The 19412-nt window shown below is 42.0% G+C and overlaps 1 protein-coding gene across 8 annotated transcripts in view; it reads left to right on the top strand.

The window, feature by feature from the left end:
* GRIA3 (glutamate ionotropic receptor AMPA type subunit 3) overlaps positions 1-19412 on the top strand; it is a 144326-nt gene that overhangs the window by 110936 nt on the left and 13978 nt on the right. For 3 of the 8 annotated variants that reach the window (XR_015750728.1, XM_087972147.1, XM_087972148.1), the window contains exons 13-14: positions 7130-7377; positions 8206-8320. Coding sequence is in view for 7 of the 8 variants with exons in the window: in XM_087972147.1 (XP_087828273.1) it covers positions 7130-7377; positions 8206-8320 (363 nt within the window). In the remaining variant the exon portion in view is untranslated. The remainder of the gene's footprint in view (positions 1-7129; positions 7378-8205; positions 8321-19412) is intronic. The other 5 variants (XM_087972150.1, XM_087972153.1, XM_087972149.1 and 2 more) reach the window with 3 other exon arrangements.

The raw sequence follows: 19412 nt of genomic DNA, 5'->3' as shown, positions 1-19412 counted from the left end.
TTGTCCCATTTTGTGTGTGTCAGACGCAACCAGAAACTAAAGATAAAACCTGGGTTTCCAAATACACTTGATTGAATTGTGGCTGGCTAATTTGTGAACATAATCATGTCAACTGAAACACACTGAGTACCTATTTTCTACCCCATTAAGAAAGAATCTGTGACTGGAAAAACACAGGGCAAAAGCTCCTAAGCCTAATTCTACACCTGAAGCATGAAAATCAATATCTTAGTAGCCTGGTATTTGAGGGGCTGCCACAAAAATGAGGGGATCAAGTTATTTTCCAAAGTACCAGAGGGCAGGATAAGAAACAATGGATGGAAACTAATCAAGGAGAGAAGCAATCTGGAATTAAGGAGAAACTTCCTAACTGGGAGGACAATCAACCAGTGGAACAGCTTGCCACCAGAAGTTGTGGGTGGTTCATCACTGGAGGTTTTTGAGAACAGACTGGACAGCCACTTGCCTGAAATGGTAGGGTCATCTGCTTGAGCAAGGGGCTGGACTAGAAGACCTCCAAGGTCCTTCCAGCTTTTTTCTATTCTAACTTTATCAGGAACATCAGGGCTACAAGTTCATGGTCCATTGGCTGTGGCAAGCTGGCTGTGGCAAGTTATCCCATTCTGACCAACAGATGACCTTCAGCACTGATGGTCACTAGATATATTTGTCAGATTCCTGCCTCTCTTCTGCCCTTTTTCTCCAGTACTTCTGTTTAACAGACAATAGCTTTTCTGGTCTGGTTGAGAACGTCAGTGAAGATAGCTAAGTATTTATATCCATGAGAGTGCTTGCACAACACTCTTATGCTTAGCGAGATTATTGTAGAAGGGATATACAAACAGGAGAACTGGGTCAAATGTCCTTGCCAATTAACTTGGAAAGGATTAAATTTAGTCCCAAATTGACCTTTTTTGGTGGTTAAATTAGCATGTCTGGCATGCTCTATCTTCTAAATAATGGACTACAGAGTTAATTAATTCTGTGATTGGGAAATTGTCCTAAAGAGGCCTCTAGGCCTTCTATCTCTGGGTGATTTCTGCCCTCCCAGTCTCTCTCTCACACACACAACACATAGTTGTATGGTGACTTGAAGAAGGTGAGTTACGACTCCATAACTTCACTGTAGATTTTTATTTTATTTTCGTTCTGTGTCAGCTCTCGACACCAGTTTTCTTCAGCCTTCCTTGGCTACTTGAAGACATGTCGACTTCAACTCCCAGAATTCCTCAGCCAGCACAGGAATCCTGGGAGTTGAAGTCCAACACCTCTTCAAGTTGTCAAGGCTGAGAAAGCCCGCTCTACATTCTGGAGAGATGGAGATCAAATTAGGGAGTAGGAAACGAGAACCTCCAGCATCTGTTATTAAAAGACTGTAAACGTGGCTGTGGATTGATCGATGCGGACATCTCGGTGCAGGGAGTGGAGGCAGCAACCTGAGGGAACAGATGTTTCTCTCAGCATAATGCAAACGGGTCAAAAGTGAATGGAAGAAATAACCATCTGGATTCCAGCGAATCGTGGCATGTTCAGGACCTTGGAGAGCTCCACACGCGGAGTTACAAACTGAATTAGCTGCTAATATTATAAGAGGTGTTTTTGCATCTCTTTGTGAACTATTCAAGTTTTACGGTTGGCTAAGCCAAGGCATTTTTAGCTCCGTTCAGCCTGCTGCTGCTTCTAAATTTACAGATTCTCTGGCCCCTCACAGCTTGGCACAGTTAAGACAATGCAGAAGCTCCAGGAAGGTCATCTTCTGAGTCTTAACTATGGCAGGTCTCTGATAGAGATCCTGGCTCGCGCATGAAGACAGATGTTGGTGGCTTTCTCTCCATTTTGAGATATTTCATGATATTCAAGGACTTTATCAGGGGCTTTGCTGAGATCTTGACCCTGAAGCCATGACAGCATTTGAGTAAGAAGAAGCATGGGGTCAATGATTAAAAAAAGAGGACCAGAACAAGCCTTCCATTTTAGGCACAGAAGCTGGTTGGGTGATTTTGGACCGATCACTAGGAGCTGGTGAGTTCTAATCCTGCCTTAGGCATGAAAGCCAAGCTGGGTAACTTTGGGCCAATCATCATGTGACTGAGAGTTCTAGTCTCACTTCAGGCTGGGAGCCCAGCTAGGTGATTTTGAACCATTCACCAGGAGATAGTGAGTTCTAGATCTGCCTTAGGCATGAAAGCTGTCTAGGTGACTTTGGATCAGTCCCTCTCTTTCTGCTCAACCCATCTCACAGGATTGTTATGGAGAAAACAAGAGGAGGAAGGAACATTCTTGTGTTCACTACTTTTAGTTACTTATAAAGTAACAGAGGTGGGATAAAAAGGGTAAAGGTAAAGGTTCCCCTCACACAGACTTGCTAGTCGTTTCCGGCTCTAGGGGGTGGTGCTCATCTCCGTTACAAAGCCAAAGAGGCAGCGCTATCCAAAGACGTCTCCGTGGTCATGTGGCCGGCATGACTAGATGCCAAAGGTGCACGGAACACCGTTACCTTCCCACCAAAGGGGTCCCTATGTTTCTACTTGCATTTTTACATGCTTTTTAACTGCTAGGTTGGCAGAAGCTGGGATAAGTAACAGGAGCTCACTCCATTACGCAGTGCTAGGGATTCGAACCTCCAAACTGCCAATCTTTCTGATTGACAAGCTCAGCGTCTTAGCCACTGAGCCACCGCGTCCCTAGAGTGGGATAAAGCTCTAATACTAAATAAATAAATAAATAATCTCCTCCAGCATGTTGGCAGAAGCATAAGCCAACCCTGCCTTCTTAGAAAGACCACAAAAGTGATATTCTCCATTGCTTGTCAATTTTATTTTATTTTTGAAGGAGAAGAAATAAAGATGGTAGAGATGAGATTTCCCCCAGCAATTTATTTTGAATGAACAGATGGTCATGAATTTGATTCGCCCCAATCTTGGGCAATGATCCAGATAGCAACCTGTTTTCCATTACTGACACTGTCCCCATCATTCTAAGGCGATGACAGGCATCAGAATTGAAATGCTGTAGGTCAGGCCTTCCACTTGCTTCGTATGTGTGCCCTGAATTCTCACCATTCAATTTTTCCCAGCAAAATGTAGACAAGGCAAATAATACCCATTTCCGTGTCTCTTTCCAAAGCAAAGAACCAGCAGCTTTCCATTTGGATCGCAGGTGATTTTTAATCCTGACAATTTGCCCTCGTTCCTTTTGGGCCATATTAACATTTACGGAGGAGGTGTGCTATTAATTGCGATCAATAGCAGATGCCAATATTCAGCCTGATTTTTTTTGCCACTCTTTTGTCCTGACATGACGGAGAAGGGAAGTCATTTGCATCTCTTTGAAAATGGGATCAAGTTTGTATTCTTGGCCTTGACAAGGGAATCTCCTTTTTTTTTTCCTTCCTTTTTTTCTCCTGTAAGCTCCTTTTCTGTCATGAACTTCAGATGGTTTAGTCCTCATGGGTCTGCCTACATTGGCTTTGTAATTGACCAATTAGGCCTGGCCTGATCAAATTTCACCCGGTCCTTAAACTTGACCATGTAGAATAGAATAACAGAATTGGAAGGGACCATGGAGGACTTCTAGTCCAACCCCCTTTTCAGGCAGGACACCTACACCACTTCAGACAAATGGTTATCCTAAAGCTCTTCTTAAAAACTTCCAGTGTTGGAGCATTTACAACCTCTGGTGGCAAGTTGTTCCACTGATTAAATGTTCTCACTACAGGAAATTCCTCCTTAGTTCCAGGTTGCTTCTCTCCTTGATTAGTTTCCACCCATTGCTTCTTGTCCTACATCAGGTGTTTTGGAGAATAGCTTGACTCCCTCTTCTTTGGGGCAGCCCCTGAGATATTGGAAGACTGCTATCATGTCACCCCTAGTCCTTCTCTTCATCAAACTAGACATGTCCAATTCCAGCAACTGTTGTACTTTTCTGTGAAATTGGTTCCCTCTAGAAAATAAAGCTGTGGGGTCAAGATTGGTTGCTAGTTCATGCTGAGATCATGCCTCGGTGTCACACACTTGAGAGTCAAGCAAGCTTTTTTGCCTCTAGCAGTTGCCATTTTGTGAGGGAAATTGTGACATTTTTCTCAACTTTACAAATGGAGAAAACGTTTCTTCCTAACAGAGATAGCACCAAGAAAAAGATCATTTCCATTGCAAACACAGCCTGGGGGAATAAAAATGGGATAGAGCAATTCACAGCCCCAGTCATAATTTCAAAGTTCATTGCAAGTGATGGCCTTCTAGCAACATTCTATCCATATACCCCAAGAATAAGCCCTCACTCCAGTATATTCCTTATCTCAGGGATGGGTTTTCAAGTGGAGGATTCCATCCTGGGTCAGGATCAGGTATCTACTTGCCCTTCTCAATAATTAGTAAAGTATGATTGGCCCAATCTTCAAATCTTGCAAAACTTCAGCAGCTTCTTGCATGACAGTTGACTATCTTGATTAGTGTTGGCCTCTGTGTCCTCACCGTAATTTGGCAACTCCACCCAAGCTTGTCTGAAAGAACAGTCCCTAATTGTTGATCATTTTTCAATTTTTCCCTAGGTTAAATTTAATTGGAGAAGTCTAGATAGGTTGCACAAGCTCAATATCTAAGGATACTTTTTGCTACTATTTGCCTTACATGATACAGGAGCCACCAGCCACCTCATGTGATGCTTTTGATGGAAATGTACTGCCAGAAATAACTTCTGGAAGCCACCACACTTCCTTTTTAAGAAAGTTAAGAAAGACACACCATAAACAGAATCTTTAGTGCAGTAGCTTGAGTTCAGTAAGATTGGGTCTTGTGTCTTTAAAATCAGTGGAAAAATTTCAGAGGCATGTGCACAACTGACATTTCCAAGCATGGAGAATTTCTGTTTCTTCCCAAAACATGTTGATTCTACCTTTCTAGAGGTAGTTCATGATATTCTAGCGATACCTTAAGGCCAGATTTATTGAGAATGTCATAGAATATTTCCTGTTTCTGAAAGTTGATAACCATTTTTGGAATGGCCAGTTTGGCCTGTCCCTGAAGGAAAAAAGAAAGTTCTACCATCTTCCAACCATGAGTTTTGCACACCATTCTTAAAACTCTTAATTAAATAAATAACTAGAAATTGGGAAGAGTGTTGGTTGGTTTCCTGGTTCCTTTAAAACTCACAAATTGTTCCTTTGGCTAGTTTGTTTGCTTATTTGAACCAGAAGCATTAAAATGAGGCATACTATATGATATAAAATATAAAATACAAGATTAAAGTGTGCACCAGTTAAACAGATCTTGCCTAGGAACTAGCAACATTAATTGCATTCTGTCACATTGCTATGAGGTCTTCAAGCATACACTGATCAGGACACAAAGAGCAGGTTATACACATGCGTTGTTGTCTGCTTGGCTAGTGACTGAAGTGATGAAATTGTTCATATCTGTCAGACCTGCCACAGTCTGATCTCTTAGGAAAGAAAGACCCTCGACTCCAATTAGCTAAAGTGATAGGTTCTTTTATTAAAAGAAGTTGGTTGCAGTAAAATCAGTCTGGAACTGAGTTTCCTGGGCAAAATAGATACAAAATGTTTTCCCGCATCTCAGCCCTCTCCCTCTCCCCTTGACCAGTCCATCTTCAACCAATGAAGATTCAACTGAGATGTTGGGGTTATCCACATTCTTTCTCAGGGTTCATGGCCTTGGACGCTGGCACAAACGGGTTCCGACCTTCCCTGTTCTTTGCCAGGCTGTCATTCTCCCTTTCCCTGTTTCCCATCACCTAGACATCTAGGTTTATTGCCCACTGGTTCCCCTATACCCTCCCCACCCCAGCCTTTGATGGCAGGATGCCAGTGAGGCGCCAGGCCAAAGATGGCCGACCTGACAACACCCATAACTGTCTACCCTCCACTGCAACATCCACCCGATCAGGATTGGGAAGCAGAAATCAAGTAGAGGATCAACTAATGGGTTAAGTTGGAAGCTGGGTAGTATCACAGTAGCAAATCCAGCCAATGCCCTCAGGAAGCCAGTCACGTGCTGTTTCAGTGTTCTACTTTTGGGAGAGCAACCATGAGATAATGGTAATGACATTGCCCGAAACAACTACGCTTTCATATCTTCTTCTTTTTTTTCTGCCCCCAACTTACTGTACCCTTTATATAACTGGGCTGAATAAGTCACATGAATAGGTACTTGTTAGAAGAAAATATAGCACTTTTAATTAAGGACACAGTGTGCAGCCAGCAAAGTACATTAGCTGATTAAAACCCTTTCTGGTCAGTCCAAATCTAACAGCAATTAAAAGGCCATTAGATGACTTTTTAAAGACATAAAGGAGATTTTGATAAGAATTCTGGCTCAAATTACATGTGAGCAGTCGTTTTTGAGCATTTTTTTTCCTCCCTGGTTGGACAGATTGTTCTGAAAAGTGTGTTTGTTTTTATTGAAGGGTTTTTAAAAAAAACAAATTGCAACCATACCCATTTGAAGAAAAAAGAAAGTTTAGAAAAATGATCAGTCAATAAAGAAGGAAGGAAGGAAGGAAGGAAGGAAGGAAGGAAGGAAGGAAGGAAGGAAGGAAGGAAGGAAGGAAGGAAGGAAGGAAGGAAGGAAGGAAGGAAGGGGAAAGGAAAATATAAAAGAGCAGCTTCAAATCTTTACACCATTTATAAAGGAATTTATATTTTATCCTTTCTCTCTAAGATTGTCTCATGGCTCCCTTCTTTCCAAAGTCTATCCTTTCTAATTCTAACCATGAAACCTATAAATGACAAGTTCTTTTTTTTTTCATTTTTAGTTTTTTTAAAAAAACCCATAACTTGTAGTTATTGACTTTTCCTTAATCAAACAAGTCAATGGTGCCATCTTTGCAAATTCTATGCAAACATGAGGAGGAAGATGTGTTGGGTAGGTTTGACGTCTTAAGTTCTTGGTAAAAACAAAGAGTAAAGGCAGGATATAAATAAATAAATAAATAATAAATAAACAATCTCTCTCTCTCTCACTCTCTCACTCCCTCTTTCTCCCCCTCTCTCCCTCCCTCTCTCTCTTTCTCCCTCTCTCCCACTCCTTCTTCCTCTTTCCCTCCCTCTCCCTCTCTCCCTCTCCTTCTCTCTCTCTCCCTCCCCTTCTCTCCCTCTCTCTCTCCCTCTCAGAGATCCAAAATTGCGGTCTATGAGAAAATGTGGTCGTACATGAAGTCGGCAGAGCCCTCGGTGTTTGCCAAAACCACGGCTGACGGGGTGGCCCGCGTGAGGAAATCAAAGGGAAAGTTTGCATTCCTGCTCGAATCCACCATGAATGAGTACATTGAACAGCGAAAGCCCTGTGACACAATGAAAGTTGGTGGGAACCTGGATTCCAAAGGCTATGGTGTAGCAACTCCTAAAGGCTCAGCATTAAGGTGGGTGGAATAATATAACAATCTCCATGTTGTTATAGTATTCCACCTACCCTGATGTATTGTGTTGTCTTTTTTTTCTTTCTTTCTTGTGGATTTGAGGTAAACATAAACAGTATTTTTTTTTAATAACAAAAACGAAAAACAAAATCTTAAAAAACAGTATCCCATGGAGTTAAATACAATGGTAAATTACAGTTTTGTTGACTTGAATGCATCCATATATTATATCCCCACCCCCACACATCAAATGTTCTCTCCATGTTGTCCCTCCGGATGGTTGCTGTTTGTTTATTTGTTTGTTTGTTTAATTTGACTGTCCAGTGACTCTTTTTTCCCCTCTCAATTGAAATGGTCAAAGCCCAAGTTTAAAACCGCCCTATGTGATGAATCTTAAATTGCATGAGGTGGTGTTCTCGTTGTGTTTTTCCTTTTTTTTCTCCCCTCCTTTTTTCCCCCTTCCTTTCTTTCTCTCTCTGAAGACAATCTCCCCCCCATCCTACACACCTCAGGGTTTTTCAGCAAATGTTTGTATCCTTCCAATTTCACCCCGCCATTTGCTGTAACCAATCCACGCTCTCTAGCGCCACCTCACTGTGGGGGTAAAATGACACCTCGCTTCTAAAAACCCCTAAACCGAAGCACTTTAAAACCAGAATCCACCGAACCCCTCCAAAAAAATGTTAAAAAAAAAGACCAAACCAAAGATTTTTTTTTTCCTTCTTCTTCTTTCTGGCCAATTTGTCCTTCTGCTCCTTTCCTTCTGCGTTTGAACACCTTTAACCGAGCATCGCTGCTATATTCTTACGAGTTATGTTTTATCGTTTCAAGAAATGCTGTAAACCTGGCAGTATTAAAACTGAATGAGCAAGGCCTGTTGGACAAATTGAAAAACAAATGGTGGTACGACAAAGGAGAGTGCGGCAGCGGGGGCGGTGACTCCAAGGTCAGCCTCAATGTCACCACAATCGGGTACCTTAGTCAAGAGTATTCGGCAAAGCTGTTATTTGATGCATCGGGGAGGGTGGACGGGGGCAAAGAACTTTGTCATGGAGACCGCCTTGAACCCAATCAAGGTCAGGTCCCTCACTTGCCTTGTAGCTTCTTCCATCGGACAGTCTCCTCTTATTTCTGCTCTCTTTTATTGGACTAACAGAGAGAACTTGCCCTACTGGGTTGGCCTTGGCTGGTCGAGACCCACAGTATGGACCTTAATAGCAATAGCAACTTAGGCTTATAGTGTTTTACAGCCCTCTCTAAGCTATTTACAGAGTCAGCCTATTGCCCCCCAAACAATCTGGGTTCTCCTTTTACCAGCCTTGGAAAGGTGGAAGGCTGAGTCAACCTTGAACCAGTGAGAATCGAACTCCAGGCAGTGGGCAGAATTAGCAATAGCAACAGCACTTAGACTTATATACCCCTTCGTAGTGTTTTGCAGTCCTCTCTGGGTGGTTTACAGAGTCAGCATATCTGGGTCCTCTTGGAAGGATAGAAATTTGAGTCAACCTTAAGCCGGTCAGGATCGAACTCCTGACTGTGGGCAGAGTTAGCCTTCAATAGCCAACAATAACAATACCAATAGCACTTAGACTTATATACCACTCCGTCATGGTTTACAGTCCTCTCTAAGTGGTTTACAAGGTCAGCATCTTGCTCCCCAATAATCTGAGTCCTCATTTTACTGACCTAATCACTGTGCCACGACAGCTCTTACGAACCTTTAAAAGTTCATCAACCACAGCAAAAGGGTTGATAGGTATCTCTTTATTTCAGTACAGACTGCCCAATTCCAATGGACTCTGGGCAGTTTAAAAAATTGGAGAAAAAACAAACAAACAAACCATGAAAGCAACATAAAACATTAAATCAGACAGAGAGTCCAGACTAAAATAATCTAAGTCAGTGATCCCCAACCTTTTTTATGCTGCGGCCCGGTACCGGCATCAGCTGGGCGCCGCCATCTTGTTTTGATGAAAAAGTGCTTCCGGTGAGCTCACCGGCACTTTTCATCAAACAAGATGCGCGCTACTATGAGCTTTTCCGGATAGAAATGGCTTTCTACCCGGAAAGCTCACGAGCGCAGCCGCATCTATGAAAGTGCTTCTGAGCTTTCACCCGGAAAGCTCACCGGAAGCACTTTTTCATCAAAACAAGATGGCGGCGCCAGCAAACCAGCGCCCGGTAGGATTTGTTCCACGGACCAGTACCGGTCGGCGGACCGGTGGTTGGGGACCCCTGATCTAAGTGACAAAAATCAACTGAACAAAATGGCCTTAAATAAATGAGAAGGATTGGCCCCAGGATTAGATTCACAGCTACATTTTCAAGGTTTTCTGGAGGCCCAGAAGAGAGGGTGCCATCCTTATCTCGTGCGTGTGTGTGTGTGTGTGTGTGTGCTGTTTATGGGGTGCCATCATAGAGAAGGTTTGTTTTCTTGGTCCTACAAGATGTCAATAATTAATGAAAGAGGCCTGGACAGAAATGATTGGAGATTAGTGGTCTCTCAGATATTCGGGCCTTATGCCATATAGGGATTTGAACATGATGACTCTCCCATCCCATATTTAATTAGCCTTTTCTCCCTCTCTTATCACGTTAACTATGGTTGTGTGACAACTGTTGAAATTAAGACATTTGAGGGCCTCAGAGTTGCCTCAGGGGGTTGGAAAATTAAAGATGGCGGCGACAATAGAGGAATCAAAGGCCAGCCCCTTAGTGCATGCGTGCAACATTGACATATACAAAAGGCAGGAATTTGGTCGCACAGTTGTGATTTCTCTCTTGCCTTTTTTTAACACTCTGATGATCTAAGGTAGCCTCTCCTCTTGTTCCCTCCCAATGGGTTGAGTTACATTTTTTTGTCATCACCAACCACCAGCTTCACTCTGGTTGGGAATTTCCCAACCTTTTTTTGAGGGCGCCAGGTGAGGGTCATGATTGAATTTTTCTCTGCTTCACAGGTGAACCAAACAAGAGCCCCCAGGAACCCCCAAAGCTTGAGTCTGTCGTCCATCGATATGTAACTTCTGCCACTTCTTGTCCAATCTAAAAACCCTGCTGGCATAAAAAGAGCCTTAATAGAATTAATTCCATTCATTGAAAGTTAATGCTACAAAAGACTCTGTTAATTTTTTGAAGATTGCAATGGGAGGGAAGGAAAACAAGAAATAACAACCAAACTTCCTTTTTTCCCCCCTCCCCTAAGAAAAGAAAGTGTAAGCACTTTCTGGAGTGAAGCAACCTAATTACGGCAAAATTATTGATAGCAATAAAACCGCGCAAGGAAGTTAACGTGGTTCCCGCATGGACCTCTTCATAAAGAGAGCCTGGTAAACCCATTTCCTTTCATCATATTTGGATAACTACAACAAGTGTAACGTGATTAAAACCAAGGAATTTCCTTCTGTTTGCTAGGAAGAAAATCCAACGGGGAGGGAAAGGAAATATCAGTATCCATTGGCACTCGAAGAAATAGTCTTTCTAGCTTAATCTTTAATGTAGTGGTTCCTATGCGACTAAGCGAAATGTATTTCCGGCTGTCTCATTCTTTGCTCTATACAAGTAGATAATAATAAGAGCTTTTCTCTCCTTATTCGGTCACTCCAGATTGCTCTTGCTTGTTTGTTTTGGCTGTGTCAAGCTGCTTTTAAGAATGGACAGCCTCGTTTCCAGACTTAAAGCTCAAATCATCCAGGCTGCCTCCCCTGGGAATACAATATGGGTCATGCTGCTCTAGTCTCATCAAAGGCGTCAGAGTGGCCCATTACAGTTGTGTAGGGAGATGGCAATATCTCTTCTTTCCTTTGTCTTTACTGTCTCCTGTAAAAGAAAAACCAACAACCAAAAACCCCATCCCTCCTATTCTCTCAATGGATTGCAAAAGATTCATGTTCCTCTTTGAACAGTACCTGTAATTTTTGCTCAAGGTAGCTTCACTTAGTCAGTTGTGATTTTATATCATTTCCTTTGCTGGGCTGTAATGTCTTCACATCCCTGACTTCAAAAGCATTAATTCCCAACCTTTAAGTAAGACAACTCAGTTGCAAATATTCAAGAGAGATTTCTTAGGCAAGGAAGGTTAGATTTGTCATTTTTTTTCCCTTTTTCTTGGTGAAAACTGTTTATCCTTGGAGGAATAGCTCTTGGACAGAGAGACAGTAATCTAGCTAGCCATTTCAAGTTTTTTTTTCTAGAGGAACAATGCAAGATTACGTAGAAATTCTCACGTGTATAAATAATCTTGCAGACAAACATGTCATGTTGTCTTCCAGTTATTTTGGACTACAGTTCTTGTAAGCAGTTCCCACTGGCCAAGATGACTCAGTCAAATGGAAATTGAAGGCCATAATACCTGGAGGCAGGCTGGATTGTTCCACGCTGAGCTATTTATATACCATTTGCTTTTATTTAACTTGCTTCATGCAGTTCTTTTGTTTGTGGCATTTTGAGCTGGTGTCTACAGTCTGATGTGAACGTTCAGTTAAAAAGTAGACTATGGATAAAAAAATAATAATAACATGTAACTTGCCCTTATGCTGATGATGCCACCTAGCTTGGTAATGAAATGACTAGGAGAAGACAAACACCAAGAAGCCAACAATTCGATTCTGAGTTATGTGTATTCTCACCCAGCTCCCCAAACATATCAAACCTTTTGTAATTAATCAACAATTCCTTTATTAGGAATGCCAGCAGCCCCAGCAAAATGTTTTTCTCTCAATGTAAGCTAACAAGTCCAGCCAGCTGGAAAATGAATAGCTGTCTGCCACACCTATTCATCTCTGCCCCCTGCCTTTTATCCCCAGAGCTAAGGTGAGGCTTTGGTAGAAGCGGTGGCTCTTCCATCCCAGGGACCAGCCCATAGAGTTCCACCGCTCTCCTTTCCTCTGCCTTCTGCGCATCCACGCGTCAGGCACTGGACCCAGCTGTTCCTCCTCTTCCTCATCAGTCACCTCCAGACCTGGCTCTTCCATCCCAAGGACCAGCCCATAGATTTCCACTGCTCTCCTCTCCTCTGCCTTCTGTGCATCCACGCATCAGGCACCGCACCCAGCTGTTCTTCCTCTTCCTCATCAGTCACCTCTGTTAAGCCTGGATTCCCCAACAGGTGTTAAGGAAAACAAACTAAACAGAACATGCAGCGAAGTCAGATAGGAAGACAGGTAAATGTGTGAGATAAGTTTTCTAGTTAACACGCAGTAAAAATACAGATACGCTTGTGCTATCAAAAATATAGTTTATTCCATTTAAGAATTATAGCATAGTCAAATAAACGGTCCATTAGTCATATATCATTTCAGTCAAGTCTTGTCGGGGATACTCTATTTGCTAAGTCCGTGTTGAATAGCCAATGTCAGTTCACTTACAATAAATCAGTCCAATCTTTATCTTCTCTCCGTTGAGAAAAAAATCAACACTCCTTTTTCTCTCCCCGTTCCAGCAAGAACGCAGTCATCAATCCATCCAGTAATTAGGGATCAGTAAGTCAGAGAGAGAGAGCTGCAATTGCCTCTCTTCTTATATAGTGCTTTTACAACCACACCCTTAATTACATTCTTGCAGTTAAAGTTACACACACTTTAACCAACAAACCATGATACCTTATTTATTATTTTTACCCAAACCAGTTAGGGTAAACAATGTTATCCCTAACAACCTCCAGGTCTGGGGGCTGTTGACTCTCCATCTGAGGGCTGACGGATGGTCCAGGCTCTGTCTGTCACTCCCTCTCTCTCTCTGCCAGCTCCATTCCCTCTTCCCCCTCGGAGCTCTCAGGCTGCCTTGATGCTAACCCTGACTCCCACACTGCCTCCTCCTCATCTGATTCGGCTGCTGGAGGGGCCGATGGCCGACAGGCCACAACAATATGTCTTGTCCAGGATGATAGCAATGTATGGCAATGAAACCCTGATGAAAAGGACACCCTTATCCTTTTATGGGCAGTCCTTTTACAACCCCAAAGGAGCCCAAAATTTCCATTGTTTAAGTGAGCTTTGCCCTGTTGTGATGACTTTTGTTGCCACGGTCATTAAGTGAATCTGGTTTCCCCATTGACTTTGCTTGTCAGAAAGTCATGAAAGGTGACTGCAAACCATTATCAAATATAACCCAGTGGCCAAGATTTTGACCACGTGACTACAGGGAGGCTGCGACAGTCATAAGGATGAAAACAATTCACTTTTTTAGTGCCGCTTTAATTTTGAACGGTCGCTAAAGCAATGGTTGTAATTCAAGGACTACCTGTATAGCCGTATCCTAATTTTCCTCTATCCTTCCAAGCAACAGGCTGGTAAATAGGGCAGAATGTATGTGGGGTGTTTTTATCCGTTCTCTCCTTAAAAGGAATTCTGGCTCTTTCTGTTTGGTTTCATCCTCCCCTCCTTTCTTGCTTGGCATTTTATAATATTGCACCTACCTACACAAATCCTTTATGTCAAGTTCTTATTGTGACCTTAAATAAGCAATTCATAACCCACATATTTCCACCCACTCTGCTTTTGTCATCGTTGTGAAGTATTGGCAATAATAAAGTGACAGGCTGATTAGCCGCACTGCTGGAGGATTCTGATGGGGAGATAAAAATCCAGAAGCTTCTACATATGGAAGAATAATTATCCATGCCGTTGTCTCCTTGGTCTTTAGAAGGGCCAGGTCCTCACCCCATTTGGGTGGCGGGGAGTGAACAGACCACTGCAGGGTTACAACACCTCCTGGCATGGAGAAGATCTAAGCTTCGGTGTTTCGGACTTCATTTGTTGTTGCAGACTTTATATGTAGGAAACTGAGAGGGAGTTTCCATAATTGGCTGCCTTCCTGATGTGTTGAACATGCTAGGTTGAAAAATGAATTCATCCATTAATCAGTGGAAGGACCTGGTCCCAGAAGAAAGAGCTGCTGAGCCATAGTGGCACAGTGGTTAGAGTGCAGTGCTGCAGGCTGCTTCTGCTGCCTGCCTGCTGCCTGCAATTTGGCAGTTCGAATCTCACCAGGCTCAAGGTTGACTCAACCTTCCATCCTTCCGAGGTGGGTAAAACGAGGACCCAGATTGTTGGGGGACAATAGGATGACTCTGTAAACTGCTTAGAGAGGCCTGTAAAGCACTGTAAAGCGGTATATAAGTCTACGTGCTATTGCTATAAGCAACTTGGTTTCTGTGCATGGAGCTATGGATATCCCCCCACCCTCTTTTCTAGTATTTTAGTAGATTATTAAACAGTCTTTGTGTTCCTGGTTGATATATTCTTCTCATAGGACCAAGCAGCTTTGTAAGCCAAAAATGGAACTTGTGCATCTGGTCTTAGATGTATTCTTATGTTAAAAAAAAGAGGTGTCTGTAGCTTCTTTGGGATTAAAAGGCCCGGGTTAGAAATCTTGAGGTTTTCAGTTTTGCTTACGTTCTACTCAGTAGCAGGATTATAGCACTTGCATTTGAAGGAGTTTGAGCATTCATACTTAATTCAATTTTTCATTTTCATTAATGCATCCAAGCTGCACATTTAAGCACAGTGATCTTCAAGCCAGTTTGGGCTTAGTTCTCTTTGTGCATGGCATTGTAATTGTGTGATTGTTTCTTCCTTTTAAAATAACCTAGACCTAAGGAAAAAAAAGTGTTGGCTTTGTATGAATTGTGCACTTGAGAATGAAAAATGAGTGACAATTTACCAAGTGGCAACTTCTTCTAAGTTCCCCACGATTGGCAAACTCACCCTGGGGATAATTTAATTGTTCATATTAACCTCGCTGCAGTGAAGCTGGAGTTTAATGAGATGAATCTTTATCTTTATCTTTATCTATCTTTATCTTTATCTTTATCTTTATCTTTATCTTTATCTTTATATGTTTTCTTAAGTTTTCACGGGTACTTATATGTATGGTATTCAGCTTTGTTCGGGTATTTTCCCATGTCATTGTAGTTGTGCTTTTAAAGTTGTAGCAACGTTTCGGCAGAATCTTATCTGCCGTCATCAGGCTTCTGTATAAACGAACACAATACAGAAGCCTGATGATAGCAGATGAGATTCTGCCGAAACGTTGCTACAACTTTAAAAGCACAACTATAATGACGTGGGAAAATACCCATTTCGGCAGAATCTCATCTGCCATCATCAGGCTTCTGTATTGTGTTTATCTGTGAGTCAGACTTTCACAGCCGTTTCAGTTTTAAATTTGGGGCTAGCCTACTGCTGTGCCAGAATGGTTTTTTCTTAATCCTGATTGGTTGGGAGTCTTGGTCTGTGTTTATTAGTCTTGGAGTTTGCTGTGTTCTGCTTGATTGGTGTTTCTAATATCTTGTCTGTTTTGTGGCTTTTTTTGTCTTGATTGGCTGGCAACATTGTGTGGCAACTTTAAAAGCACAACTATAATGACATGGGAAAATACCCGAACAAAGCTGAATACCATACATGTAAGTACCCGCGAAAACTTAAGAATATATATATATATGAAAACATATATATAATCATATATATATATATGATTTAAATAGTTGTCTGCATCTATCTAAAAAGTCTTCGCTCATTCAAGCAGATTAAAGAACATTCTCCCTGGAGTGTATCAGGCACCGGAGGAGAGATTAAAAAAAAAATTGCTTGGTCAAATCAAATGTCACTTATGCAAAAGGATAAACTGGGACACAAAAGAAACCTTTTAGGAGTAATCAGGTCATCTGTATGATTCAAAGAACCAAGAAACTGTGCTTAGGAAACACCTTGTTGCAAAAAAGGCATAATATGGCTAGTGGCTTTTGACTTAAAAGTGCTTGCATGTTTGTTAAGCAAGGTATACATTCAGTAATAAATTAGTAGGTGGGTCTTTAGCACTCTCTGAAGATTGGTTGTTCTCTTGCAGACCCAAAGGTGCTTTTTTTCAAGAGGCAACTGGACTTTCTTTGTTTTCTTTGAAGACATTTCGCTTCTCCTCCAAGAAGCTCAAAGCTGAAGAAGCTTCTTGGAGGAGAAGTGAAACGTCTTCAAAGAAAAAACAGAAAGTCCAGTTGCCTCTTGAAAAAAAAGCACCTTTGGGACAACCATGACCTGGAGGACTGAGAATTTCCCTAGACATTTCTCTTGCAGACGTTTCATTACCCAACTAGGTAACATCATCAGTGCCAGAAGGGTGCTAGGAATTAGCATGTTTGGTGAACCGAGTTAATTGATTGATTCAGCAACCATTAGTAAAGCAAGCCAGGACCTATAGCTTGCATGAACTAGGCCTAGGATTACTTCCTTTGGAGGCATCCTACACATTTCATGCCTTTTTCTCTTAGCAAATAAGTCTGTTAAATTTAGTCAGTTGAAATTCCCAGCACCTTGGATTGATTAGAAGTTCTAACTTGATACTGCTGGAGTAGAATATTAAATGTATCTCAATGCCTGATTGATCCCTACCGTTCCTGGTGCCAACTGATCTTTCTTTCTTTGGCTAAGAATGGGAGGTACATATGCGCCTCATATATTAAGGGTACATTTCTCGCTCTCCCTCCATAATTCCCAAGGTATTTAGAATCAGAATCTTAGGGCTGTAAGGGAAGGGAATTGAGGTCCACCAGTCTTGAAATTGCAAAGGTTGGACATTCCAATCGAGGTCCTTCACCTCTGTGTGAGGAACAAAAGGTGCTTTAGAAAGACTCAAAGATCAGAAGGTTGCCAACTCATCCGAACCATCCTTCCGCTGAATTGTAAAAACTTGGAAGACTGATTAAATAATTGGCCCATTGCCAGTTAGCGCTGTAAACCCATAAGCGCAAATCCTCTATGTGATTTTCACTTGAAAGTGCCAGCTTCCCTAAACATGAACCATGTTGGTGTGTGGAACGTTGACTATTCTACTGTTGTGGACTGTCAACCATTGGCCCCTCCAGCAGCCGAATTAGAAGAGGAGGAGGAGGAGAAAAGGAGACGTGGGAATCAGAGTCAGCATCAGGGCAATCTGAGAGCCCCAAGGAGGAAGAGGGAATAGAGCTGACAGAGAGAGGGGGGGGAGGGAGGGAGGGAGGGAGAGAGGGAGAGAGAGAAATGGAGCTTGGGTTGTCCATCAGCCCTTAGATGGAGAGTCAACAGCTCCCAGGTCTGGAGGTGGCTGATGAGGAAGAGGAGGAACAGCTGGGTGCAATCCCTGACACACAGATGCACAGAAAGCAGAGGAGAGGAGAGCAGTGGAAATCTATGGGTTGGTCTTTGGGAAGGAAGAGGGTTTGTCATGTTTGGGGAGCTGGGTCAAAACATCTACAGTATTCCTCACCATCTGGTAAACTGTCATTCCTAAGAGGAGTTAACTTTTTCCTTCTAGTCTGGAAAAAAAAACTTTTTTTTTTCTGAGCCATCATGAATAATGGATGCACACCTGGTCATGTACACCTGGCCATTCTTTCTCCCCCCCATTTCAGTGCTTCCTCCTTTTCTCTTGGGCAATTGAAAAGGTTTTACCTGCAAGCTTGTTATTTTTTTTTTGCTGTACACTACAGATCCGAAGTCAGAAATTTTGCAGTCTTAATGGGCTGAAGAATCACTGTCGATTTGCCAGCTTGCAGCACTCTTCACCTGATACATTTACTTAATTGCACAGAAAGCAATTGAGTACAATCGTAATTCTGTCCCTTCCTTGATATCAACACAAATCAAATTGTCCAAGGGACTTTTGTGTTCTTTTGAAAAGTTTTTTCCCCCCCTGAGAGGGAGATTGTGGAATATCCCAGATGAAAGTCAATTGGCAGATGGAATGTTTAAATATTTTAATGTTCTTTTTCTTGACTGAAATAACACATATTCAGCTACACGACAAAAGAAAGCCATCTATATTATATCCTTCAAATGAATGTGGTTGGATCTCATCAAAGGCAATATAGTTTGCTCAAGAGCAATGCCTGCCAAGTTCCCTCTTTTGTGCTGCAATACTGTTGAAATATTGCTGCAAAAGGAAGAGATCTGAAGTGGTTGTTGCATTGATGATATTTCTACCAAGCAAGTCAATGGAAATTCACCATGACGTCTCAACATTTGCAGCAAGGTCAGGAAGGAGAATAACAGAATAACCAAATTATAGAATTGGAAGGGAGCTTGGAGGTCTTATAGCCCAGCCCACTGCTCAAGCAGGAGACCCCACAGCACCCCAGACAAATGATGACTGATCAATCTCTCCTTAGGAACCTCCAGTGATGAAGCTCCCACAACTTCTGAAGGCAAGCCATTCCACTGATTAATTGTTTCCACTGTCAGGAAATTTCTCCTTAGCTGTAGGTTGCTTCTCTCCTTGATTGGTTTCCATTCATTGTTTCTTGTCCTGCCCTCACTCCTTCTTCTTTGTGGCAGCCCCTCAAATACTGGAACCCTGCTATCTTGTCACCCCTGGTCCTTCTTTTCACTAGACTAGACATATCGAATTCCTGCAACCATTCATCATATGTTTTAGCCTCCAGCACCCTATTTGTCTTTGTTGCTCTTCTCTGCACGCTTTCTTGAGTCTCAACATCTTTTTTTACAATATGGTGTCCAAAACTGGATGCAGGTTGATGAAGCAGATTTTGTGAGTCTGTTAATAAAATTCGTCATCTTATCTTGATGGAACTTGACTATTGCACAATACCTTGACAATATCAAAATTGTGCTAGGATTTGTTTTGAAGATGAAGCAAACACTAGAGTGAAAAATCTGTCCATAGATATTATTTGCACTGGGAGAGAGAAGGAAAACACATTGGTGTTTGTTTTTTTTTAAATAAATGCTTAGTATGGATTCCTCTTACACCCTAGAGGCAAACAGATGCAAACTCCAGAAGGCTGGGGAAGAAGACAGCAAATAACAGAACAAATTTACCAACCAACACAATACAGAAGCCTGAAAAAAGCTACTCCATTGACACTACATTTGCAATGACCATGAGAACATCCAAGGCTAAATGGATCAAAAGCTATATTTACTTCTCAAAAAGAAAAGTAAAGAAATGTATTCCATTGCAAAGAAGGAATCTCATTTCAGGAACAAATATATTGATGGAAAATGGAACAGAACTATTTAGAAAAATGCTCTCATTCCTTACTCATC

This window comes from Notechis scutatus, chromosome 10 (genome assembly GCF_049901735.1).
Source record: "Notechis scutatus isolate UNSWTSFEM ecotype Mainland chromosome 10, rNotScu1.2, whole genome shotgun sequence".
NCBI classification, from domain to species: Eukaryota; Metazoa; Chordata; class Lepidosauria; order Squamata; family Elapidae; genus Notechis; species Notechis scutatus.
The sequence above is the reverse complement of the archived record's forward strand: the minus strand, read 5'-3'. Positions and strand labels throughout refer to the sequence as shown.